General features: G+C 46.6%; 1 protein-coding gene and 1 pseudogene across 2 annotated transcripts; both read left to right on the plus strand.

Moving 5' to 3' along the window:
• The first annotated feature begins 4,169 nt into the window (after positions 1-4,169).
• Positions 4,170-8,968, plus strand: LOC119285314. 2 transcript variants are annotated; one of them, XM_037564549.1, is made up of 10 exons: positions 4,170-4,426; positions 4,572-4,667; positions 6,727-6,811; positions 7,369-7,490; positions 7,612-7,636; positions 7,711-7,794; positions 7,909-7,938; positions 8,034-8,139; positions 8,276-8,340; positions 8,646-8,968. In XM_037564549.1, the coding sequence occupies exons 1-9, from the start codon at positions 4,331-4,333 to the stop codon at positions 8,337-8,339; spliced, it is 708 nt and encodes a 235-aa protein (XP_037420446.1). In that variant the 5' UTR covers positions 4,170-4,330; the 3' UTR covers position 8,340; positions 8,646-8,968. The 2 variants fall into 2 exon arrangements, with proteins under 2 accessions (XP_037420446.1, XP_037420447.1); XM_037564550.1 differs by lacking the exons at positions 4,170-4,426; positions 4,572-4,667 and adding an exon at positions 4,725-6,588.
• A 5,141-nt stretch (positions 8,969-14,109) lies between these two features.
• The window catches only part of LOC119283445, a 36,716-nt pseudogene continuing 31,908 nt past the window's right edge, over positions 14,110-18,917 (plus strand).

Raw genomic sequence — 18,917 nt, forward strand, 5'->3', positions numbered from 1 at the left:
CAATTTATGGTGTAGGGGGTGGGCTATTTATAGCCACTAGACAACCCGACCTGATTTGTCTGAAATGACCCTGGGTCACTAAGGAACTGACACGTGTTCCAACGGTCAGATTTCAAACACACACGGCAACTTTACTTGAGCTACAATCAAAGCTGACTTATCCAGCTCTGGATAAGATTTGCTCTCATTGTCTTCGCTCGAAGACATAGGATTTTGGTTAAGCATCACTTCAGTCATTCTGACTGGTTTACTTGGACCCCACTTAACAGTACGGTGGTTCCTATGACTCAACAAAGAAGAAAAATAACGACGAAACAACTAAGTCTTCGCGCTCCATAGTCTTCACGCGATGTCTTCTCTTGTCATAGTCTTCAATGTGAATGTATTCACATACCACCTTTGACTTCAATGTCTTCATACATTTTTAGAGGTCATCTCCGGTAGGAAAACCGAATCAATGAGGGACTTCTACCTGTGTTATCCTGCAATTCTCACAAACACATTAGTCCCTCAACCAGGTTTGTCGTCAATACTCCAAAACCAACTAGGGGTGGCACTAGATGCACTTACATTCCCGAAGCATGGAAATTGAATCGGAAGAATTCCCAACTCCTTCCCACTCAAGCCCCGAACCATTCGGGGGCTAATGATGAAGCTATGTACCTAGGTAGGGTCACAGGTCTGACCTAGACGCCTCCCCAAGGTCATCGCCCTAAAGCCAAAAGCATTCGAAGGGTATCATCATCCACTCGACTAAAGACATTCCACTCGAAAGAATCAATGACACTCGACTGTAACAGAAGCCACCCGACATACAGAGGATCTAAAGCCACTCTGCACAAACAACGGTCGGGCGTTTACTCATAGACTTAATTGTCATTTATATCACTTAATTGCTAGCGTTACCAGTAACATTCCACTCTTAATGTACATTGAATCCTGTGTAACGGAGGGGAGCTGGGGTCCTGGCGCACTTTATATAAGCCACCCCCCTCCTCTGGGACAAGGGTTCGCATCTTTTGTAAACTCACACACATATACAATCCAGTCGACCGCCTCCGGGCTCCGAGACGTAGGGCTGTTACTTCCTCCGCAAAGGGCCTGAACTCGTAAACTCATGTGTACAACTACTCCATAGCTAGGATCTTGCCTCCTCATACTTACTCCCCATTTTACTGTCAATCTTAGATCCACGACAACCTCCTCGCTTGAGGCGAGACGATGCTCTAACTTGCATAAAGTGAGATAGATGCGTCACTATTGTTCCTATGAAGATTCTACAATCCGTAATGAGCCTTACGATGAAATTTGGGGGTTGCTGAGGGGGCACAACTATGTGTCGCCCGCAACGACTCCTAGCATAGGATCACCCGCAGGAAGCCGATGTTGGGCCGACACAGTAACCATATGGTAACGTCATGTTGACGTCACACGTGTTTTTTTCCTCCTTTTTTCATATTTTTTATTTTTCCTTTATTTTTTTAACTATTTTTCATATTTTAGAATATCTAAATACTACAAAAAACACTGTACATAAATTTTGAAAAATAGTAGTCATGCATTTGGAAAAGGTTATATGCGTATAGAAAATATTTTAGATGTACACAAAAAATTTATGATGTGGATGAAAAAAGTAGAAAATGTTAATCATGTGTACAAAATATGTTTATGACATTTTAAACAAATGTATGTGACATTTTATAAAATTTAAAATAATGTTCGCATAATACTAAAAATAATGTTTGTTACAATCGAAAAAAATGCATGCTACATTTAAAAAAAGGTTACATGAGTTTGCAAAATGTGTTTGTGATATTTCCGATAAATGGTTGCGTAATGTAAAAAAATGTTTCATACCATTATAAAAATGTACGTGACATTTCAAACATATATTCCCGCATTTCAAAAAAAACCATGACATTTAAAAAAATGTTTTTTTGTGAGAACCAGGATTTGAACCCTGGTTGGTATCCCCACTCGAGGAGGTCAAAGTAAGAAAATGTTCGCATAGGTTAAAGAAATATTTATTTCCATTAAAAATTGTATGTGACATTTTAAAGAAATATTTACATCTGAAAATGTCTGTGAATTTTATATAAAAAATTATGCATTGTAAAAAAAATGTTCGTGCAGGTTGAAAAAAGTGTTTATTGCCATTAAAAAGATGTACAACTTGTATTTAAAAAATGTTACCATGTATTCAAAAAGTATTCAAAACATGTTGCTTTTTAAATATACATCAGGTATTTGAAAAATGTAAAATGTGTATAAAAAAGTGTGCACTAAAAATATGCATTGTGTACTAAAAAACAGACATGTGTTAAAACCCCGATAAAACCGACAAAGAAACAAAAGAAAAGGTGAAGGAAACCGAAGAATGCAAAGAAAGCTGAGAAAGAAACAAAAGAAAAGGTGAATGAAACCGAAGAATGCAAAGAAAGCTAAGAAAGAAACAAAATAAAACCAAAGTATAACGAAGAAAAGAAAGAAAAGGCGAAGAAAACCAAAGCAGTGTACGCGAACCTACAACGACACACGAGCGGCACGAGGGCGAGAAATAGCTCCCGCGTGATGAGGGTCCTTTTTGTCAGAAAACAGCCTGCAGACTTTTATTATGTCGGATGGGCCATTAGGTTGTCTGGTTGTTTCCCTTTAAAATAAAAGGTTGTCTGGCTATCTAGCCCCCTCTGCTTCCTCACTGCAGCTCCCGGAACGGAGGGAGCTACAGCACAAAAGCACGGAGCGGCTTGAAACCAGCTCCTCGAGCGGAGCAGAGTTAAGAGACGGGAGAGCATCCGAACAGGCAGCTAATATCTAGGGATGATTATGTCATCATTTATACCTCTTGATGATCTTTGATACGGCCAGGTGTCCCTGGCCCTAATTTGGATGATTTGATCCATCGGTTTGAAAAGAAACGAGTGTTATTCTGAAGAAACAAGAATGTACGAAACCAAAACTGCATGTCCATCTTTCGCTGCAGTGTTGAGAGCATAGCCAGATCAGCGAGAGCAAAACTGACTCTATCTACTCAGGATAAGGGTGCCCCATCTAAAAGCCATGTGCGGACATCTGCCCCACAAGGCATTTGGCAAAGAGGGGGAAAAAGGAAAAACTTTTCCTGAAAGGCGAAGACAAACCTCGAAGCGTTTGTAAGCTTACAGAAGAGATTTGGTTTTGGTAGCACTTGCATCCACTGTGCGGCCACGTGGATGCCCGTGCCCGATCACTTGTAGCACACGTATAATTTAATCAGTGGCGACGACGATTCAGTGCTTTCCGCGGAAGCAAGACGATTCCGTGAAAACACGGCAAAAACCCGCGTAAGCCACTGTGATACCTTCGCCGTGTATTTCTTCTGCCACAAAAGCGTCGTCTTCCCACATTTTTGCGAAGTGTACTCCCCTCCCACTCCCAGCATATCGGATCACCATCCTACAAATCTCTCTGAAATTATTTATGGATGCAGAGGAGAGAAGCCGTTGGAGGGCACCATTTCCGTCCACGCAGTTCGATCCGGCCATTACGCTGACAAGACAATCGAACCGATTCGCGACACACCATGATTCGCCAATGAGACCTGACATGGAACCCCTACGACGTTGACGCCAGAAGGAGGAGGAACCATTTGAATCACTCCGTTCATCACCGGTGGCCACATCTGCATGTGTTGCTCGCCGGTTCTGCGGTTGGACTGCGGATTTACATTTCTTCGTGGCTTCAGCAGTCCAGAAGAAGCGGTGACGAACGGTGCGCACAACGACTTGGTACTCATGCGACTCTTGCGTTCTACACTTGCAGCTCCGAAAGAAAGAAACCCTAGAGAAAGAAACTGCAGGAAGAGACACGGTTGCCACCTACCAAAAGTAGACAAGTACTCTAGCAGAAGCGAGCCAGCCAGTGACTCGGTCAGACCCGAGTCGTCTCTCGCGCACTTCACCCACCGCCACCTCGACCGCTGCTGGAGCCTTGGATTCATTCGTTCATTATTAAAAAAAAAGTGAGGAAAATTTATTCATTTTTAATCACCAAGCGTACTCCTCAGCACTCAGCAGATTAGCAACAATTATTGCTGGGCTAGACGACGCACCACCCACCCGTAGACCAGTGAGAACGCTCTCCTCCGGGTCCGGCCCAACGAACGCGCAAACGCTCTTTCCTTTCGTCCGCGGCCAGGTCCAGGTCCAGGTCCAGGCCCTCGGTTTCTGTGCGGGCACGTTTCACCGGCCAATTCGAACAGTTCCCATTTTCCCCGTGCACTCGTCCCTCCCCTTCCCCCTTTCTCTTTTCGCTCCGGCGAGGGCGACGGCAGATCTGCGCCGGGCCTAGGATGGTGAACGTCAACTGGGAGCTGCAGGGCTGCTGCCAGCACAACCAGGTCGTCTTCATCGCCGCCGTCGGCGTCTCCACCGTCGTCATCCTCGCCGTGAGCCCCCGCCGCCGCTGACCCACCCGCCGCCGTCTTTTTTCTTTTCTTTTTTGTTCGAGGGAGCGGCCGGCCGCCGCCGTCGTGTTTGCACGGGGTTGCGCAAGTGGCGGGGAGTTCCTGATTTGGGGTTCCTTGTGTGCAGCTGTGGAGGACGTTCCTGCTCACGCCTTTCAAGCTCATCACCGTCTTCCTCCACGAGACCAGCCACGCCCTCGCCTGCAAGCTCACCTGCGGAGATGTAAGCCCACCATTTTCCCAGTTACGGATCTGTTTTTTTTTTTCCTTTTTCTAATGCGGCCACTGACGACGCTTTAAGCTGTACGACGCTGTGCACTGCAATCTCAGCAGCCATGGAGTTATTTACCCACCATTTTGGGTTGGTACTGCTACTGCTAGCTAGGTGATTTAGCACTTTGAAGCAAAAGTAGCCAAGTGGGTGGCCAATCCACACCAGTTCGGATGATGGATTCCATAGCACAATGTGATAGCGCCTTTTAACTGTTTGCTTTTTTCTTCCTTTCTTCGTCACATGGAGTAGTTCACATCATGAAAGTATGAATATTCTCATTCTTCCGATAACAGGGGTATCCAAGGCACCTACCCCTTTTTTCCTGCTCCTTTTATGTTTTAACTACAATTTGCAAGTGAGGGATTCTGGTCAAAAGATGCTAATTTTCTGGAGAATGTGTGCTGTCTTGGGCATTTTCTTATGCCACAGTGCTAAAATGGACTGGTCATGCAGATTAGTGACTCGGTGATAGCAGTTGCGTGAATGGATCTTCGCTCACATTGTTGGCGGCTTGGCGCAGCATGTGAAGTACCACATGCATCTGCATTCCGCGGGTGCAGCTAAAGGGACAAGTGCATGAAAATTTCTGTTTAGTGTATTTTGATGTAGGCATTTGCAGAATTGGAAATTCTGATTAGTAGTCATCGGAGTTGTCTCGCCATTACCCGCAATAAAAAGAGGAGTTGTACCGTCATTACCCGCAAGAGAGGAGTTGTATCGCCGTTGATCTATTCTGTCATTTATTGCATAATTTGTTGTGCCCAATATTTGTTTTTGTCTATTCTTTTTCTTCCATGTTCAAAACTTAGCTGAACTAACTGATATTTATTGCTGGAGACCGTTGATTCAGTATGTGGACAACCCTAGAGGTAAGAATAAGATAAGAACAGTGATTACTGATTTTGGAACATTTAGAAGGCGCATTCTGCGTTACTTATCAAGCTCTGTCCTTTAATTTTCAAATTTAGGTCTTCCTTTCAGAAATTTAGCGATGATGGATTCCATACAGAATAATGTGATAGCACCTTTTTGGTTGCATGGTACTACATGGTTATATACCATGAAATTGTGATTTTTTGCATTCTTCTTGCAATCTTCCAAAATGAGAGATTTCATCAAAGACCTACGACTGATAGCCTCCACTAGCACCATTTTCAAGTGAGGAGTTTTGGTGAAAGATTGTATTTTTTTTTCTGGAGAATGTATACTCTCTTGGCATTTTCTTGTGCTACAACGCTAAAATGGACTAGTCGTGTAGTTTAATGGCTCCTATATAGCAGGCATTAAGTGCGTTGTCGCAGGCAGGGGGCGTTTCTATGTTTACTCTGTGGGGTCAGCTTGTTTGATTGCAAGCTTAGTTCTATTCATATTTGTGCAAAAATTAGGATATTTTGGAGAGATTAGGGCACTTGAACCCACAGCTTTTTGGTGCTGGCACCGCCACTGGTCGCAGGACATGCATCTGTTTCCACAGACGCAACTAGAGAGACAACTGCAGGATTAGGTGTAAAATATGGGTGCATGAAAACATCTGTTTGGTGTATTTTGATATCGGCATGGGTAGAATTGGAAGTTCTAATTAGTGGTCATCGGAGTTGAATCGCCATTGGGTTAGAACAATCCACGGCTTATTTTATGGTTATTATTATTGCTTAATTTGTGACATGGCAATATTTGTTTATCTTTATTATTTCCTCTTTTCCTCGATACTACATACTTTGTTGAACTAACAGTTATTTATTGCCGGAGAGTGTTGGTTTTATTTTTGGACAGCCCCATAGTTAAGACAAGAATGATGATTACTAAATTTTCGTAGAACATTTAAAAGGCATCTTCTGAGTTCCTTGTCTATGTCCTTCAATTCTGAAATGTAGGTGCAAAGATATCTAGTCTCTTTCTATGTTTGGATTGGATTTTTTTTCTTACGTAGCCATGCGGTTTTATGCTTTCGTTCGTTAATGAAACTCACAGGCTGATAATAATATTTCAATCTAATTGGCTTTTGCAGGTTGAGGGCATGCAGGTCCATGCTAATGAGGGTGGTGTTACACAAACTCGCGGTGGCATTTACTGGATAATCTTGCCTGCTGGATGTATAAAGCACTTACTCATCCCCTCCCTCTGCCTTATACAAGTCTTGTCAATAACACAAACAAAAAAGTGAAAGTAGTGGGTTCTTTAGTTCAGTTTACGGTTGCCGAACTGTGTTGTGCTGAACTAATTTTATACTCTACCGCGGGAGAATAGCCACGGAAGCAGGAAAACATTGGTTAGCCAAACGGTAAAATAGATAGAAGCTCATTGGAAAAACTGGGCTTCATTATCCAATGCAATGCCAAACACAGCCTTTGTCACTGAAATACCTATGGTTGTTTCTTTCCCTGATTGAGAGATTGATTTTGGTGAACCTCTTGGACCAATAAATAACTAAACGATCTCTCCGTAAGACTCATGTGCAGTCTTATCAAATTCCCTAGGTTCTTATGACTTATGACTATTTTTTATAATTTATCGTTCTTTTCATGCCTTCAAACAAGAAGCTCAAATACATACTTTGAATTCTCTGTAATGATTTATTGGTCATTTCCCACTTGTTCTTATTTTAGTACTTTGGTTTTTATTTCGTGCTACTGTTTTGTTTCAATTGCAGATCTGGGTTCATCATTTTGGGGAATGGTGTTCATACTTTCATCTACACATCTCCTAGCTACAAGAATTGCGGCTGGTTGCTTCATACTTGCATTAATTATTGTTCTCTTTGTTGCCAAAAATGTAAGTTTGCTAAATTATTGTTACATCTGTTGATTTCCTTCATTTGTTTCTTCCCACTTGCTTTAATCATTAACAATGATGATTTACTAAAGTATTACAATCTATTAATTGAATTATGCAGTGGTTTCTGCGCTGGCTCTGCATTGGTATGCATAACTATGACTCCATCTTCATTTAGAACTTCCTTCTGCAGCCTGCTACTTACAATATAACTTTCCAGGTTTCATCATATTCATTGCTGTTGTCTGGGTTATACAAGAATTTACAACTTTCCATGTTCTGAAGTATGTTATTCTATTCATAGGTGAGTGCTTAGACCCCCTGTGCTTATATTATTTTAGTTTATTTTGCACCCAGGGTTTCTGGGATAAAAATGATTATATTGTAAATGTGTTCTTATGTTTGTTTGCATGCACAGGTGTTATGAATAGCTTATTTTCAGTTTACGGTAAGGAACAGCAACCTTTTCCTTGTAATTTCATGTTAGAGCAATCAGTGAGTTGCAGACTGTATATATAAGTTAAATGTCGTTGAATTGTGTAGATATCTATGATGACACCATATCCCGAAGAGTGAATTCAAGTGATGCTGAGAAATTTGCTGAAATCTGCCCTTGCCCTTGCAATGGCGTTGGATGGGGTGTTATATGGTATGCTATGCGATTCAGCCTTTTCCATGTTTTCATTTTCGAGAGCATGTTTTCCTTGTTTCCATGATATTGTATGAAGGTGGTCCTGACACTAAGAACTTTTGTATTCATTAACAATTGATACTCTTTGTTTCAGGGGATTCATCTCATTTATTTTTCTCTGTGCGTCGATATATCTTGGACTGGTTATATTGTCCTGAGGTAACTTGCAGTTCTCTGTTGCAATATTCCATGTTCTTCTCGTTGAGATGCTCATTGCTAGACATGTTGTAGACATAGATAGAGGATTAGCGTGGAGACATTGCTACATAAAAAATATTAAATCATATTGCTATTCATGTTCTGCAGAGTACTTAGCTTTAGTGCACGAACCAGTTTACCCAAAGCTATTGAGAATTGATACGCCTTTTAGCCTTTATTAGGCAATATGTTGTTTCTCATTCTTCTTTCACATGAATTAAGCTCATACTGACTCTGATGTATCTCTTGATTATTTCTTGATTCAGGGCTTGCACCTCCCATATATTAGCATTTTGACCTGACAGCGCAGGCGGTGCTTGTTGTTTGTTTCCATTGGTCCGGACATTGGCTGCAGCTTGTATTGATCCATGGGGGACAGGTTGTTCCAAATGTATACATAGGGCAATGAGTTTATGCCATAATTAAGGTTGATTGAAATTGGATAGGGGCGGTTATTGATGCGATTCTTCCTTGCGTTTATAGCTCATGTAGATGGCATTTGATATGCACAGCTGATATAGTATTATGTTGTTGTTGAGATGGTATTCATGGACCAACTGGAATTTATTCAGCAATGCCTGCAGTCTCATAGATTGTGAAAATAGTTTTGATGTGATGATGGCCCCAGCAGGACTTGGGCATGTGCCTGGCACTCTGATCTCTTTGATGGACGGGACTGGCCAGTGTCCATCGCTGTTATGGGTTCATTGCCCGGTCTCGATGTGGTCTGTTTTGCCCCTGGCAGTTGGGAAACTGTTGGGAAAAAGACCTCGCCGCACAGCAACAGCAATGCGAGTTGGCTTTTGTTGGGTTGCCTGGCGGGAAAGGTGCTTTGCGCCGCGCCCATCCTCTTCTAGCTATGCATATATATGCTGTTGAATGGTCGCTGTCCAGGATCCGGGCGAAATGATGACTGTGCATATGGGCAGAAAGAGGAGCGCTGTCGCCGGCGAGCTCGATTTTCTTCCACTTTAAATGATGAGGATGTAGGGATATTTTGTACTACTCCCTCCTTTCCGGTTTATAGGGCTTATCTTAAAATTTTAGTTTTTCCATTTTATAAGGCTTAATTTGGTTGTTTCTCATCACATGTTCAGACTTCAAGGTGCATTAAATCATTGCATGCAAGTATTACGAGAAAACTGATCAATGCATACACTTTATGCATGCATGCATTACAATTAATGCATTCGTAAACATATTTTTTAAGGAAAATAAGAGCATTAATTGGATGTTTTTGCAAACTATAAAAAATATTCCATCACTCATCATCTATCTTGATTGATGAGATTTTTGAATTGAGGCTTATAAACCGGAAATGAGGGAGTAGTACGGTTGAGCATTAGGCTGTGCCATCTACTACCCCACCCAGGTTTTACTTTAGCCTAGTGTGTGTGTGGACTGTGGAGTACTTGAGTCCCCTACAACTGCAGGTTGGTGGGGCAGTTGGTGGGCGGCCGAGACGTGGCCCGTGGAGAAGGCGAGCGACCTGTTAACGAGGGAGCTGCAGCAAAGTCTCGATCGATTGCAAATTTTGTCTTGCCCCGTATGTGCATATGATGTGCTACGGCCACGCGGCCAGTACGCCTCCCCGAGTCGTCACTAGTCAGCGTGCGTACCTGCCCGACCCTGACTCCTTGTCCATCTGCCTCGTCCTTGCGTTGCTGTTCTCTCCTCTTCACGCCGTCACTCATCGCCTTGCGTCCGGAACTGCATGCGCCTGGACCCGCAGCGTGTACGTAGCGGGCCGTTCCGTCACCTGCTCCGTCCCCCCTTCAATTCAGTGCCGCGGGCTGCGGCAGTAGACGTGGTCAGTCCATCGTACTTGACCTCTCATCACCCACGCTCATCTGCTCCAGCATGTACACCCTGACCACCGAGAGTAGGCTTTAGGGCCAGTTTTTTTGGCGATTCTACCCCTCCCCAGCTTCTTTCAGAATCACCACTCCATATGTTTTTTACAATCCTAGCTAATTAAACCTTAACTAGATAGGATTGTAAAAAAATATGAAGCGGCGATTCTGGTAGAAGCTGGAGAGGGGGGCGATTCTGGAAGAATCGCCGAAAGGAACTGGCCCTTAATTTGCTTTCCCAGCAAAAAATGCTACTACTACTACTGTTGGAGTATTAAAACTTGGTGAACCTCCCCACGATTTGAGCTAGACAAGTCACGAGTTGAACCCGCGCGCGTGCGTACGCACGACATGGGCATCCATCCCACGTAGGCACAGACCGTTGATGCGTTGCCCCCGGATGGAGATCGCCGCCATCGCCATGGCAACGACACCACGCACGCGGCCTTGCCAGTATACAATGGCGCGCGTCCGCGTCGTGTCCCTTCCCCGCTTCCCCGTTTCGTCTCGTCTCGTGCGCAAGGCAAGATGAGGCCATCCCTTCAGACAGACTTACCTAACCCCTTGATTAGCGACAAGAGGAGACAGACACTGGGTTCACCTAACACTAACACTGCCAGGCGCATTCTTTTCTCAGATGAATGGCGTTGCCGTCGTCTTATGGGACGTGTCGATGCTGCATGGCTAAATATCGGCATGGCTCGCCATGTCCGGCAAGCAATGCTACTGTAGTGATTTGGTGATGCTCTAGAGCTCCCACGGCGCACAGGACCAAGCACGCGGCAAACGTCGTGCGCGGCAAAAGCTGGGATCCGCGACTCCGCTCGTGCCCTCGGCGGCGGCACGACAAGCGACGCGGAGCACGAGCCGGCAAGTAATGTTTGGAGGAGAATCTCGTTGACTCTCAAGGCGCATGTCCCCTGGCCAGGCCTTGTGCTGCCTGCCATCGACACTGCCCACACCTATACTAGTGTTAATTTACTTCCCGGGCCGTGGCGTGCGCATCGTGTTAGTACTTGTACGTCATTCTTTCCTGCATTTCCAGTACCGCTAGCAGTGCAAAGCTTTGCTGCGTTACGGCCAGTACCATAATTTTATGGTACGTGTGCAGTATACGCGCCTCAAAAGGGGATTCTTCGTCGCCAAAACCAGAGAATGTCCATAAGACCATGTATTGCTCGTGGCGTATGGTTATGAATCGAGGAAACTACTGTGTCGATGAAGCTCAAGACAGCCTTGTTGGCATTGTACATGAATATTTCTCCCCCGCAAAAAAGGAATTTTAGGCACATCAAATAGATCTTAATTTATTACAGATGATCGCTGCTCCATATGTATATCCACTTATCCATACAAATTACAATCTACGGACCAAAAAATCCCGGACACATGACAATGAAAATATAAACAACTTCTTGGAAATGTTGTGTAGGCTCTGTTTGGTTGGACACTAGTGTGGCCAAGCCAAAGTGTCGCTAGCCACACAAGTATGGCAAGTCACAAAAGTGTGGCTGAAAAATTAAACGTCAAACTTTAGTAAAAGTTGGCAAAAAAAAATTGTCTCTATGACAAGTAGCCCACAGAGACAATAAAGTGTTGCAAACCAAAGTGTGATAAAAACCAAACACATGCCAACTAAACTGTGGCTGCCAAATATTGGCTTGGCAAACTGTGGCTGAAAACCAAACAATCCCGTAGTACCTGCATTTCCCCCGCTTATGTCCAAAAACACATTTGAGGACGTACGGCACGCCCAATCATCTAATTCCTCCATCTCAAAATGAGTTATAAACACAAGAATTTAACCAACAATTATTCTATTTATGTGTTTTCCCAATCATATTAAAAGAACACACCGACCAAATGTTTTTTGATAATTAGTTGGACTATTGCTCTTTATGTATACGTTGTCAAATTACATTTTTTAGCCAAATATGCAACTGAAGTTGATTTCACTAATTGCTGGACTGTTACTTCCCATCCTTCCTAAACATATGAAATCTAACAAACATTACATTTGTATATGCAACAAGTCGTGTGGCGCCTGGGGCGGCGACCTCAGGCCGTGCGGCGGAGCACCATAGCCGGCGGTGGCCGGCGCACCATAGCCGGCGGAGCGGTGGCCCTGAATGGACGGCGGCGGCGGCAGCACCCCGTCCGACGGGGTGGGCTGTTCTGATCGGGATGGTGACGACGGTGACTGCGGATCCAACCCCCCGATTGGATCCGTCGCAGGAAGGCCTTCCGCCGACCGACGGCGCGTGGAGGGGCCGATGAGGAGATGTCGGATCTCTGCCGGAGTACCGACGGTTGTCGGTGTCAAAACCGGCGGATCTCTGGTAGGGGGTCCCGAACTGTGCGTCTAGGATTGATGGTAACAGGAGACTGGGGACACGATGTTTACCCAGGTTCGGGCCCTCTCTATGGAGGTAATACCCTACTTCCTACTTGATTGATCTTGATGAATATGAGTATTACAAGAGTTGATCTACCACGAGATCGTAATGGCTAACCCTAGAAGTCTAGCCTATGAATATGGTAATGAGTATATGTCGTGTCCTTTCCGGACAATCCTCTTCAGTTTATATAGACACCGAGGGGATCTAGGGTTTACATGGAGTCGGTTACATAAGAAAGAATCTTCGGTCGCTAAGCTTGCCTTCCATGCCAAGTAGAGTCCAATCTGTACACGGTGCAGTCTTCGGCCTTCATGTCTTCACAGCCCATCAGTCCGGCCCATGGATAACAGGCCGGACGCCCGAGGACCCCTTAGTCCAGGACTCCCTCAGTAGCCTCTGAACCTGGCTTTCAATGACGAGGAGTCCGTCATGCAGATTGTCTTCAGAATTGCAAGGCGGGTTCCCCTTTCTCTGAACTCCAAGATAGTCTTCGGATGCAATGATAGTATCCTGACATGTTACGCACACCATACACAACCGCAGAGAGAATATAATATCTGTACGAATCTAATCCGTTGACAGCTTTTTTCCAACACGACATCACGTTTGTCCGGTTATAATTTTGAACCGTTTTTCTTCTGCCATTCCACGCTTCGAGACGCGGTTCCTATCGACACGTCTTGTCGAAACAGAGATCGTGCCCCTTATTGCGGGATTCTCATCAATGCGGGCATGGGTAACTCAACCGTACCGTTTATACAGCCCTAGGGAATAGGCGAATCCTAAGGCGAGTGAGGAGGCGTTTAATATTTGCTGCCTTTATAAGGGGAATATGATTCCCTCTTCCTCTCATCACGCTTTCTCTCCGTCTCCGCCTTTCCGATCTCAAGCTCCAACGCCCAAGTTCTCATCTCCTTTCCACTTGAGCAACCATGTCCGGATCTGGTGGTCAGGGCAAGTGGATGGTCTCCTCTGTCAAGGAGGAGGACATTACTAAGCTCCGGGCGGCCGAATATTTGGCGAAGGAGATTGCCCATCGTCTGCTAGCCGAGGGACAAGTCGTCCCCACGCCGGAGCCCACAGAGAGGGTAGTATTCATCCCTCATTTTTTCCGCGGGCTAGGGTTTCCGCTCCACCCTTTCATCCGTGGGCTTATGTACTATTATGGGATAGATTTCCATGATCTGTCCCCGAATTCCTTCCTCAACATCTCAGCATTTATCGTCGTGTGCGAGGCCTTCCTCCGCATCCATCCCCACTTCGGGCTGTGGCTCAAAGTCTTCAACGTGAAGCCGAAGGTGGTGGATGGCCAGCACGCGTAGTGCGGAGGGGCCATGGTGAGCAAGCTATCCAATGTCTCCTGGCCCAAAGGCACCTTTGTGGAGACAGTAAAGGAATGGCAGAAGCAGTGGTTCTACATCACAGAACCTCGTGGCACCACCTAGTCCGCAGCTGCCGAATTCCGCTCCAGTGCTCCCATGCGACTCACCTCCTGGGCCGAGAAGAGTTCGGACTGGTGTTCACCTGACGAGCTGATAGCGCTGCAGACGCGCGTTGAAAGCATGGTGACCAAGGACGTTAAGCTCGTTGACATTATCCAGGTGATGCTGGTCCGCCGGATTCTTCCGTGCCAACGCCGAAGCCGCCCTTTATGGGAGTTCAATTCGAAGAAGCACCAGACCCTGAAAAGGCTCTTCGATACTTCTCATGAAGGGGCCTGGAAGTTGCTCTTTAAGGGCAACGAGAAGCCACCGGCCACAGACTCAGACCGTGGTCACAATTGTAACCGCTCCGCCAGCGAGGTATGTTACTTTTGACGTATTCCCAACTTAAATGTTTCGAGGATGATGTCTGAGATCTTAGTATTGCTCCCTCAGGACTGGGTGGAGAGGGTGAAGCGGATCCAGTGTCCGGCTCCGTTGCCCGAAGAACCAGTCATCCCGTGCCTGGCAAAGATGCTGGTGTCGGCGCCATATACGGCGCCGGAGAAGAAGGCCAAGGGGGCCAAGAGTGGCCCTCGTCGCAAGGGAACTTCGGACGCGACGTCCGAAGACGACGAGGCCCATTCCTCTGTCCCTGAGGACAATGACGAGGAAGAAGAGGAGGAGGAGGAAAACAACCCTCCTCCTGAAGAGAAGAAGAAGAAGAGGGCGGCCTCGGCACATCTGGAGGCGAAAGCGCCCAAAAAGGGGAAGGGCGCCCCAACGGTCAACACCGTGTGGGACATCGACAGTAGTCCGGAACGTCGCCCCCGTGCTAGGCCTCAGGCCGCATTGTAAGTGACATGGCTTATTTATGCGCACATGCAGTCCTTTCTTTTTATTATTCTAACATGGTTAATCCACACTATTGCAGTCCGGCCCGTGACCTTATCCAGCGATCCTCATCTGGAGGTTCGTTGGCTCCGTCGGAGATGGCGAGCATGTTGCCACCGCCTGCTTACTCCCCCGGGGCCAGGGACGACACCGAAGTGTTATCCTGGAGGACCGCTCCGAAGGGAGGAGCCCAGGATGTTGTCCGGGAGGCGCCACAAGGCGGGACCTCCACTGTCGGACACATAGGGGAGCCAATCCCCATGAAGACTGGCAAAGAGGGCCGTATCCAGTTCGGCCCTCAGCCGAATACGATTCCGGAGACCCATATGGCTCCAGAGTCGGGCGAGCAGCCCCCTTTGAATGAGGGGGTGCGTCGCCTCCACCGGTGGCTCCTGTCCATCCAGGAGCGCCATATGACCTGATGGGGGCGCTACGAGGCGCCTCCGTCATGGACGAGCACCGTATCCTTATGGGTGCGGTGATCGAGAAGGTTCAGTCCGCCAAGAGCGGACTGAATGAAGCCTGCAGTAGCCTGTTAACAGGTTTCGAGGTAAGAAAGAGAAAAAACCGTATAGTCCGGAGCCCCTGAGACATTGTCCGGTGTTCGGCAAGGAGAACCGGACAGGGGATCAATCCTTAATTATAAGAGGCTGACTGAATATGTATCGATAAGCAGGCGTCCCTGTTGGCCGCGACCTCGCATGCTGCCGAGGTCTCCGAGCTGAAGCGGATGCTGGAGCGGACCGAGAACCAGATCGGCGAGGTTAAGCTTCGGCTCCAGGAGAAGCAAGGTGAGGAACGACTTGCTATATGTTCGGGAAAGGATAAGCGCTGTATATTGACAGCGGTATTGTGATATGTGCAGAAGCCGCGACCGAGGTCGAGGCCCTGAGGAAGGCCCTGGGCGAGGCCGAGGAGCAGGTTGTCTAGCAGCAAGCCGCCCGTAAGAAGCTAAAGGCCCGGGTCAAAGAAGTCCACCAGGAGCTCCAGGATGCGGTGAAAAAAATGCGAGGCCTTGGAGCATGATGCGTCGGCTCGAGGGACCGAACTCGCCAAGGCTCGTCAGAGCGTGGAGACCGCACGGAATGAGGCCAAAGCTGCCCTCCAGGAGATTCAGGAGGCCAAGAAGATCACAGCGGGTAAGGCATTTAAGATGCAAATCAAGTATGTGGGGAAGCAGTACCTTTTACTAACCAGGGTTCGAAGTTCCCCAGGGGCTTTTGCAGATTTGCCACGCAGTGTATCAGACACCATGGAGTTCTATCGAGCCGAATGAGGGGGTTCTTCGGAGAGGCTCTTCTAGTCACAGTATGCGGCACCAGAGCATCCTGTGTCCTTCATCGATCAGCTGAAACAGCTGGTGGAGCTGCATAGGATGGCCGAACTAGCCATTAAGGATTTGATAATCCAGCTGTGGCCAGCTGAAGCTATGCCTATCAGCTACTTCGGACTCGTGAGGCGGATGGTGAACGCCTGTCCTCGGCTGGACGTTATCAAGCGCTCCGTCTGTATTGAAGGTGCCCGTATGGCCTTCGCTCGCTGCAAGATGTGGTGGGCGAAGATGAACGCTGTTGAAGTCGCCAGCAGGCCGCCGGAGGACAAGGAGCACCGCACACCCGAGCGATATTTCGAGGATGTCGTAGAAGGGTCTCGACTTGTAGCGGCGCAATGTTCGCAGGACATTGTACTTGAATGAATGTATTCATGTTGCCTTTGTCTTGTATTATGGGAATAAAGCCAGTTTTTGTAAAGTAATTATGCTTTGAATTGTTTCCTCATGTACGTCCGTGTTGTGTGTAATCTGAGGGTTGGCCAGTCGTCGGCTTCTGCCCTCACGTATATAGTACAGAGGTGTTCGAGATGGAATCTAAACAATGTTGATCCAATTACATGGTCCTTGAAGGAGTTGTTTAGCACAACGAACAAGGCAATCAGACTTTATGGCTTTAACGCCCTCACTTAGCCATAGGATTTTTATAATAAAGCATGGGCGCAGCCCCTGGTTTAAGCCAGAGTACTGTCAGCATCTAACCAGGAAGTGCCGATCTCTCGCGTAACGCGGAAAAAATCTCCAACAATTGGTAACCCTCGAGTAGCTAACCGGCTCTCGCCACATCATGACAGTCAGTTTTCGGCTTTCTCTACTGAGGTGCTCGTCTGGTCAAAGCCAGGGCACAATCGCAGTAGTTCTCCCTTTACTACCCTAGCCGATGGAGCGGAACGTAGGGTGGTAAGCATAGGAGCCGGGCAACCCAACTATTGACCAAAGATATGATTCGGAGCCAATGCATATAATGCTAAATTTGGGGTGCCAAACTTATATATAAGAAGTGTTCAGACTGTGCTGCTGTATTATGGGGCCACAGGTAGCCCCTGGCGAATATGAAACGTGAAAGGGTGTCGATGCAGCAAATAGGCAGATCGAAATAAAACGAAGTAAGAAGCGAAAACCACAGAAGCTGGGTCATGAACCATTTTTATTATAACTGGATGGATACGTCAAGGCATATCTTGTACAGATGGTGCGAGATGTATCCGGCCATTTAACATGCCGGAATCAATAGGGCGCAGCGTGCGGGTCCTGAGAAATAAGTATGAATACCGCCAAGAAGAACATATAAAGGTTACCCTACACACCTGTGCTGCTTGCCTCTGTTGTATTCCAGTCCTTTGAAAGGACTTGACATCAGGCCGGCAGAAAAGGGTACCTGAAACAAGAAAAAGAAGTAAAGGTATGTGTGTCCGGGATTGGTCTGGCTGAACTATAGACCCAGGTTATCTCGTGCCTCCATCGATGTCCATGGAATTTTGAGTGCGTAATTGTGTACACGTGGTATGAATGCTGTTGGAAATATGCCCTAGAGGAAATAATAAAAGTATTATTATATTTCATTGTTCATGATGATTGTCTTTTATTCATGCTATAACTGTATTATCCGGAAATCATAATACACGTGTGAATACTTAGACCACAATATGTCCCTGGTAAGCCTCTAGTTGACCAGCTCGTTGTGATCAACAGATAGTCATGGTTTCCTGACTATGCACATTGGATGTCGTTGATAACGGGATCACATCATTAGGAGAATGATGTGATGGACAAGACCCAATCCTAAGCATAGCATAAAAGATCGTGTAGTTCGTTTTGCTAGAGCTTTGCCAATGTCGAATATCTCTTCCTTAGACCATGAGATCGTGTAACTCCCGGATACCGTAGGAGTGCCTTGGGTGTATCAAACGTCACAACGTAACTGGGTGACTATAAAGGTGCATTACAGGTATCTCCGAAAGTAGCTGTTGGGTTGACACGGATCGAGACTGGGATTTGTCACTCCGTATGACGGAGAGGTATCTCTGGGCCCACTCGGTAATGCATCATCGTATTGAGCTCAATGTGACCAAGGTGTTGGACACGGGATCATGCATTACGGTACGAGTAAAGTGACTTGCCAGTAACGAGACTGAACAAGGTATTGGGATACCGACGATCGAGTCTCGGGCATGTAACGTACCGATTGACAAAGGGAATTGCATACAGGGTTCGATCGAATCCTCGACATCGTGGTTCATCCGATGACAACATCGAGGAGCATGTGGGAGCCATCATGGGTATCCAGATCCCGCTGATGGTTATTGACTGAGAGCGTCTCGGTCATGTCTGCATGTCTCCCGAACCCGTAGGGTCTACACACTTAAGGTTCGGTGACGCTAGGGTTATGAAGATATGTATATGCAGAAACCCGAATGTTGTTCGGAGTCCCGGATGAGATCCCGGACGTCACAAGGAGTTCCAGAATGGTCCGGAGGTAAAGAATTATATATAGGAAGTGCTATTTCGGGCATCGGGACAAGTTTCGGGGTTATCGGTATTGTAGCGGGACCACCGGAAGGGTCCCGGGGGTCCACCGGGTGGGGCCACCTGTCCCGGGGGGCCACATGGGCTGTAGGGGGTGCGCCTTGGCCTGCATGGG

The sequence above is a fragment of the Triticum dicoccoides genome, chromosome 4A (assembly GCF_002162155.2).
Source record: "Triticum dicoccoides isolate Atlit2015 ecotype Zavitan chromosome 4A, WEW_v2.0, whole genome shotgun sequence".
NCBI lineage: Eukaryota > Viridiplantae > Streptophyta > Magnoliopsida > Poales > Poaceae > Triticum > Triticum dicoccoides.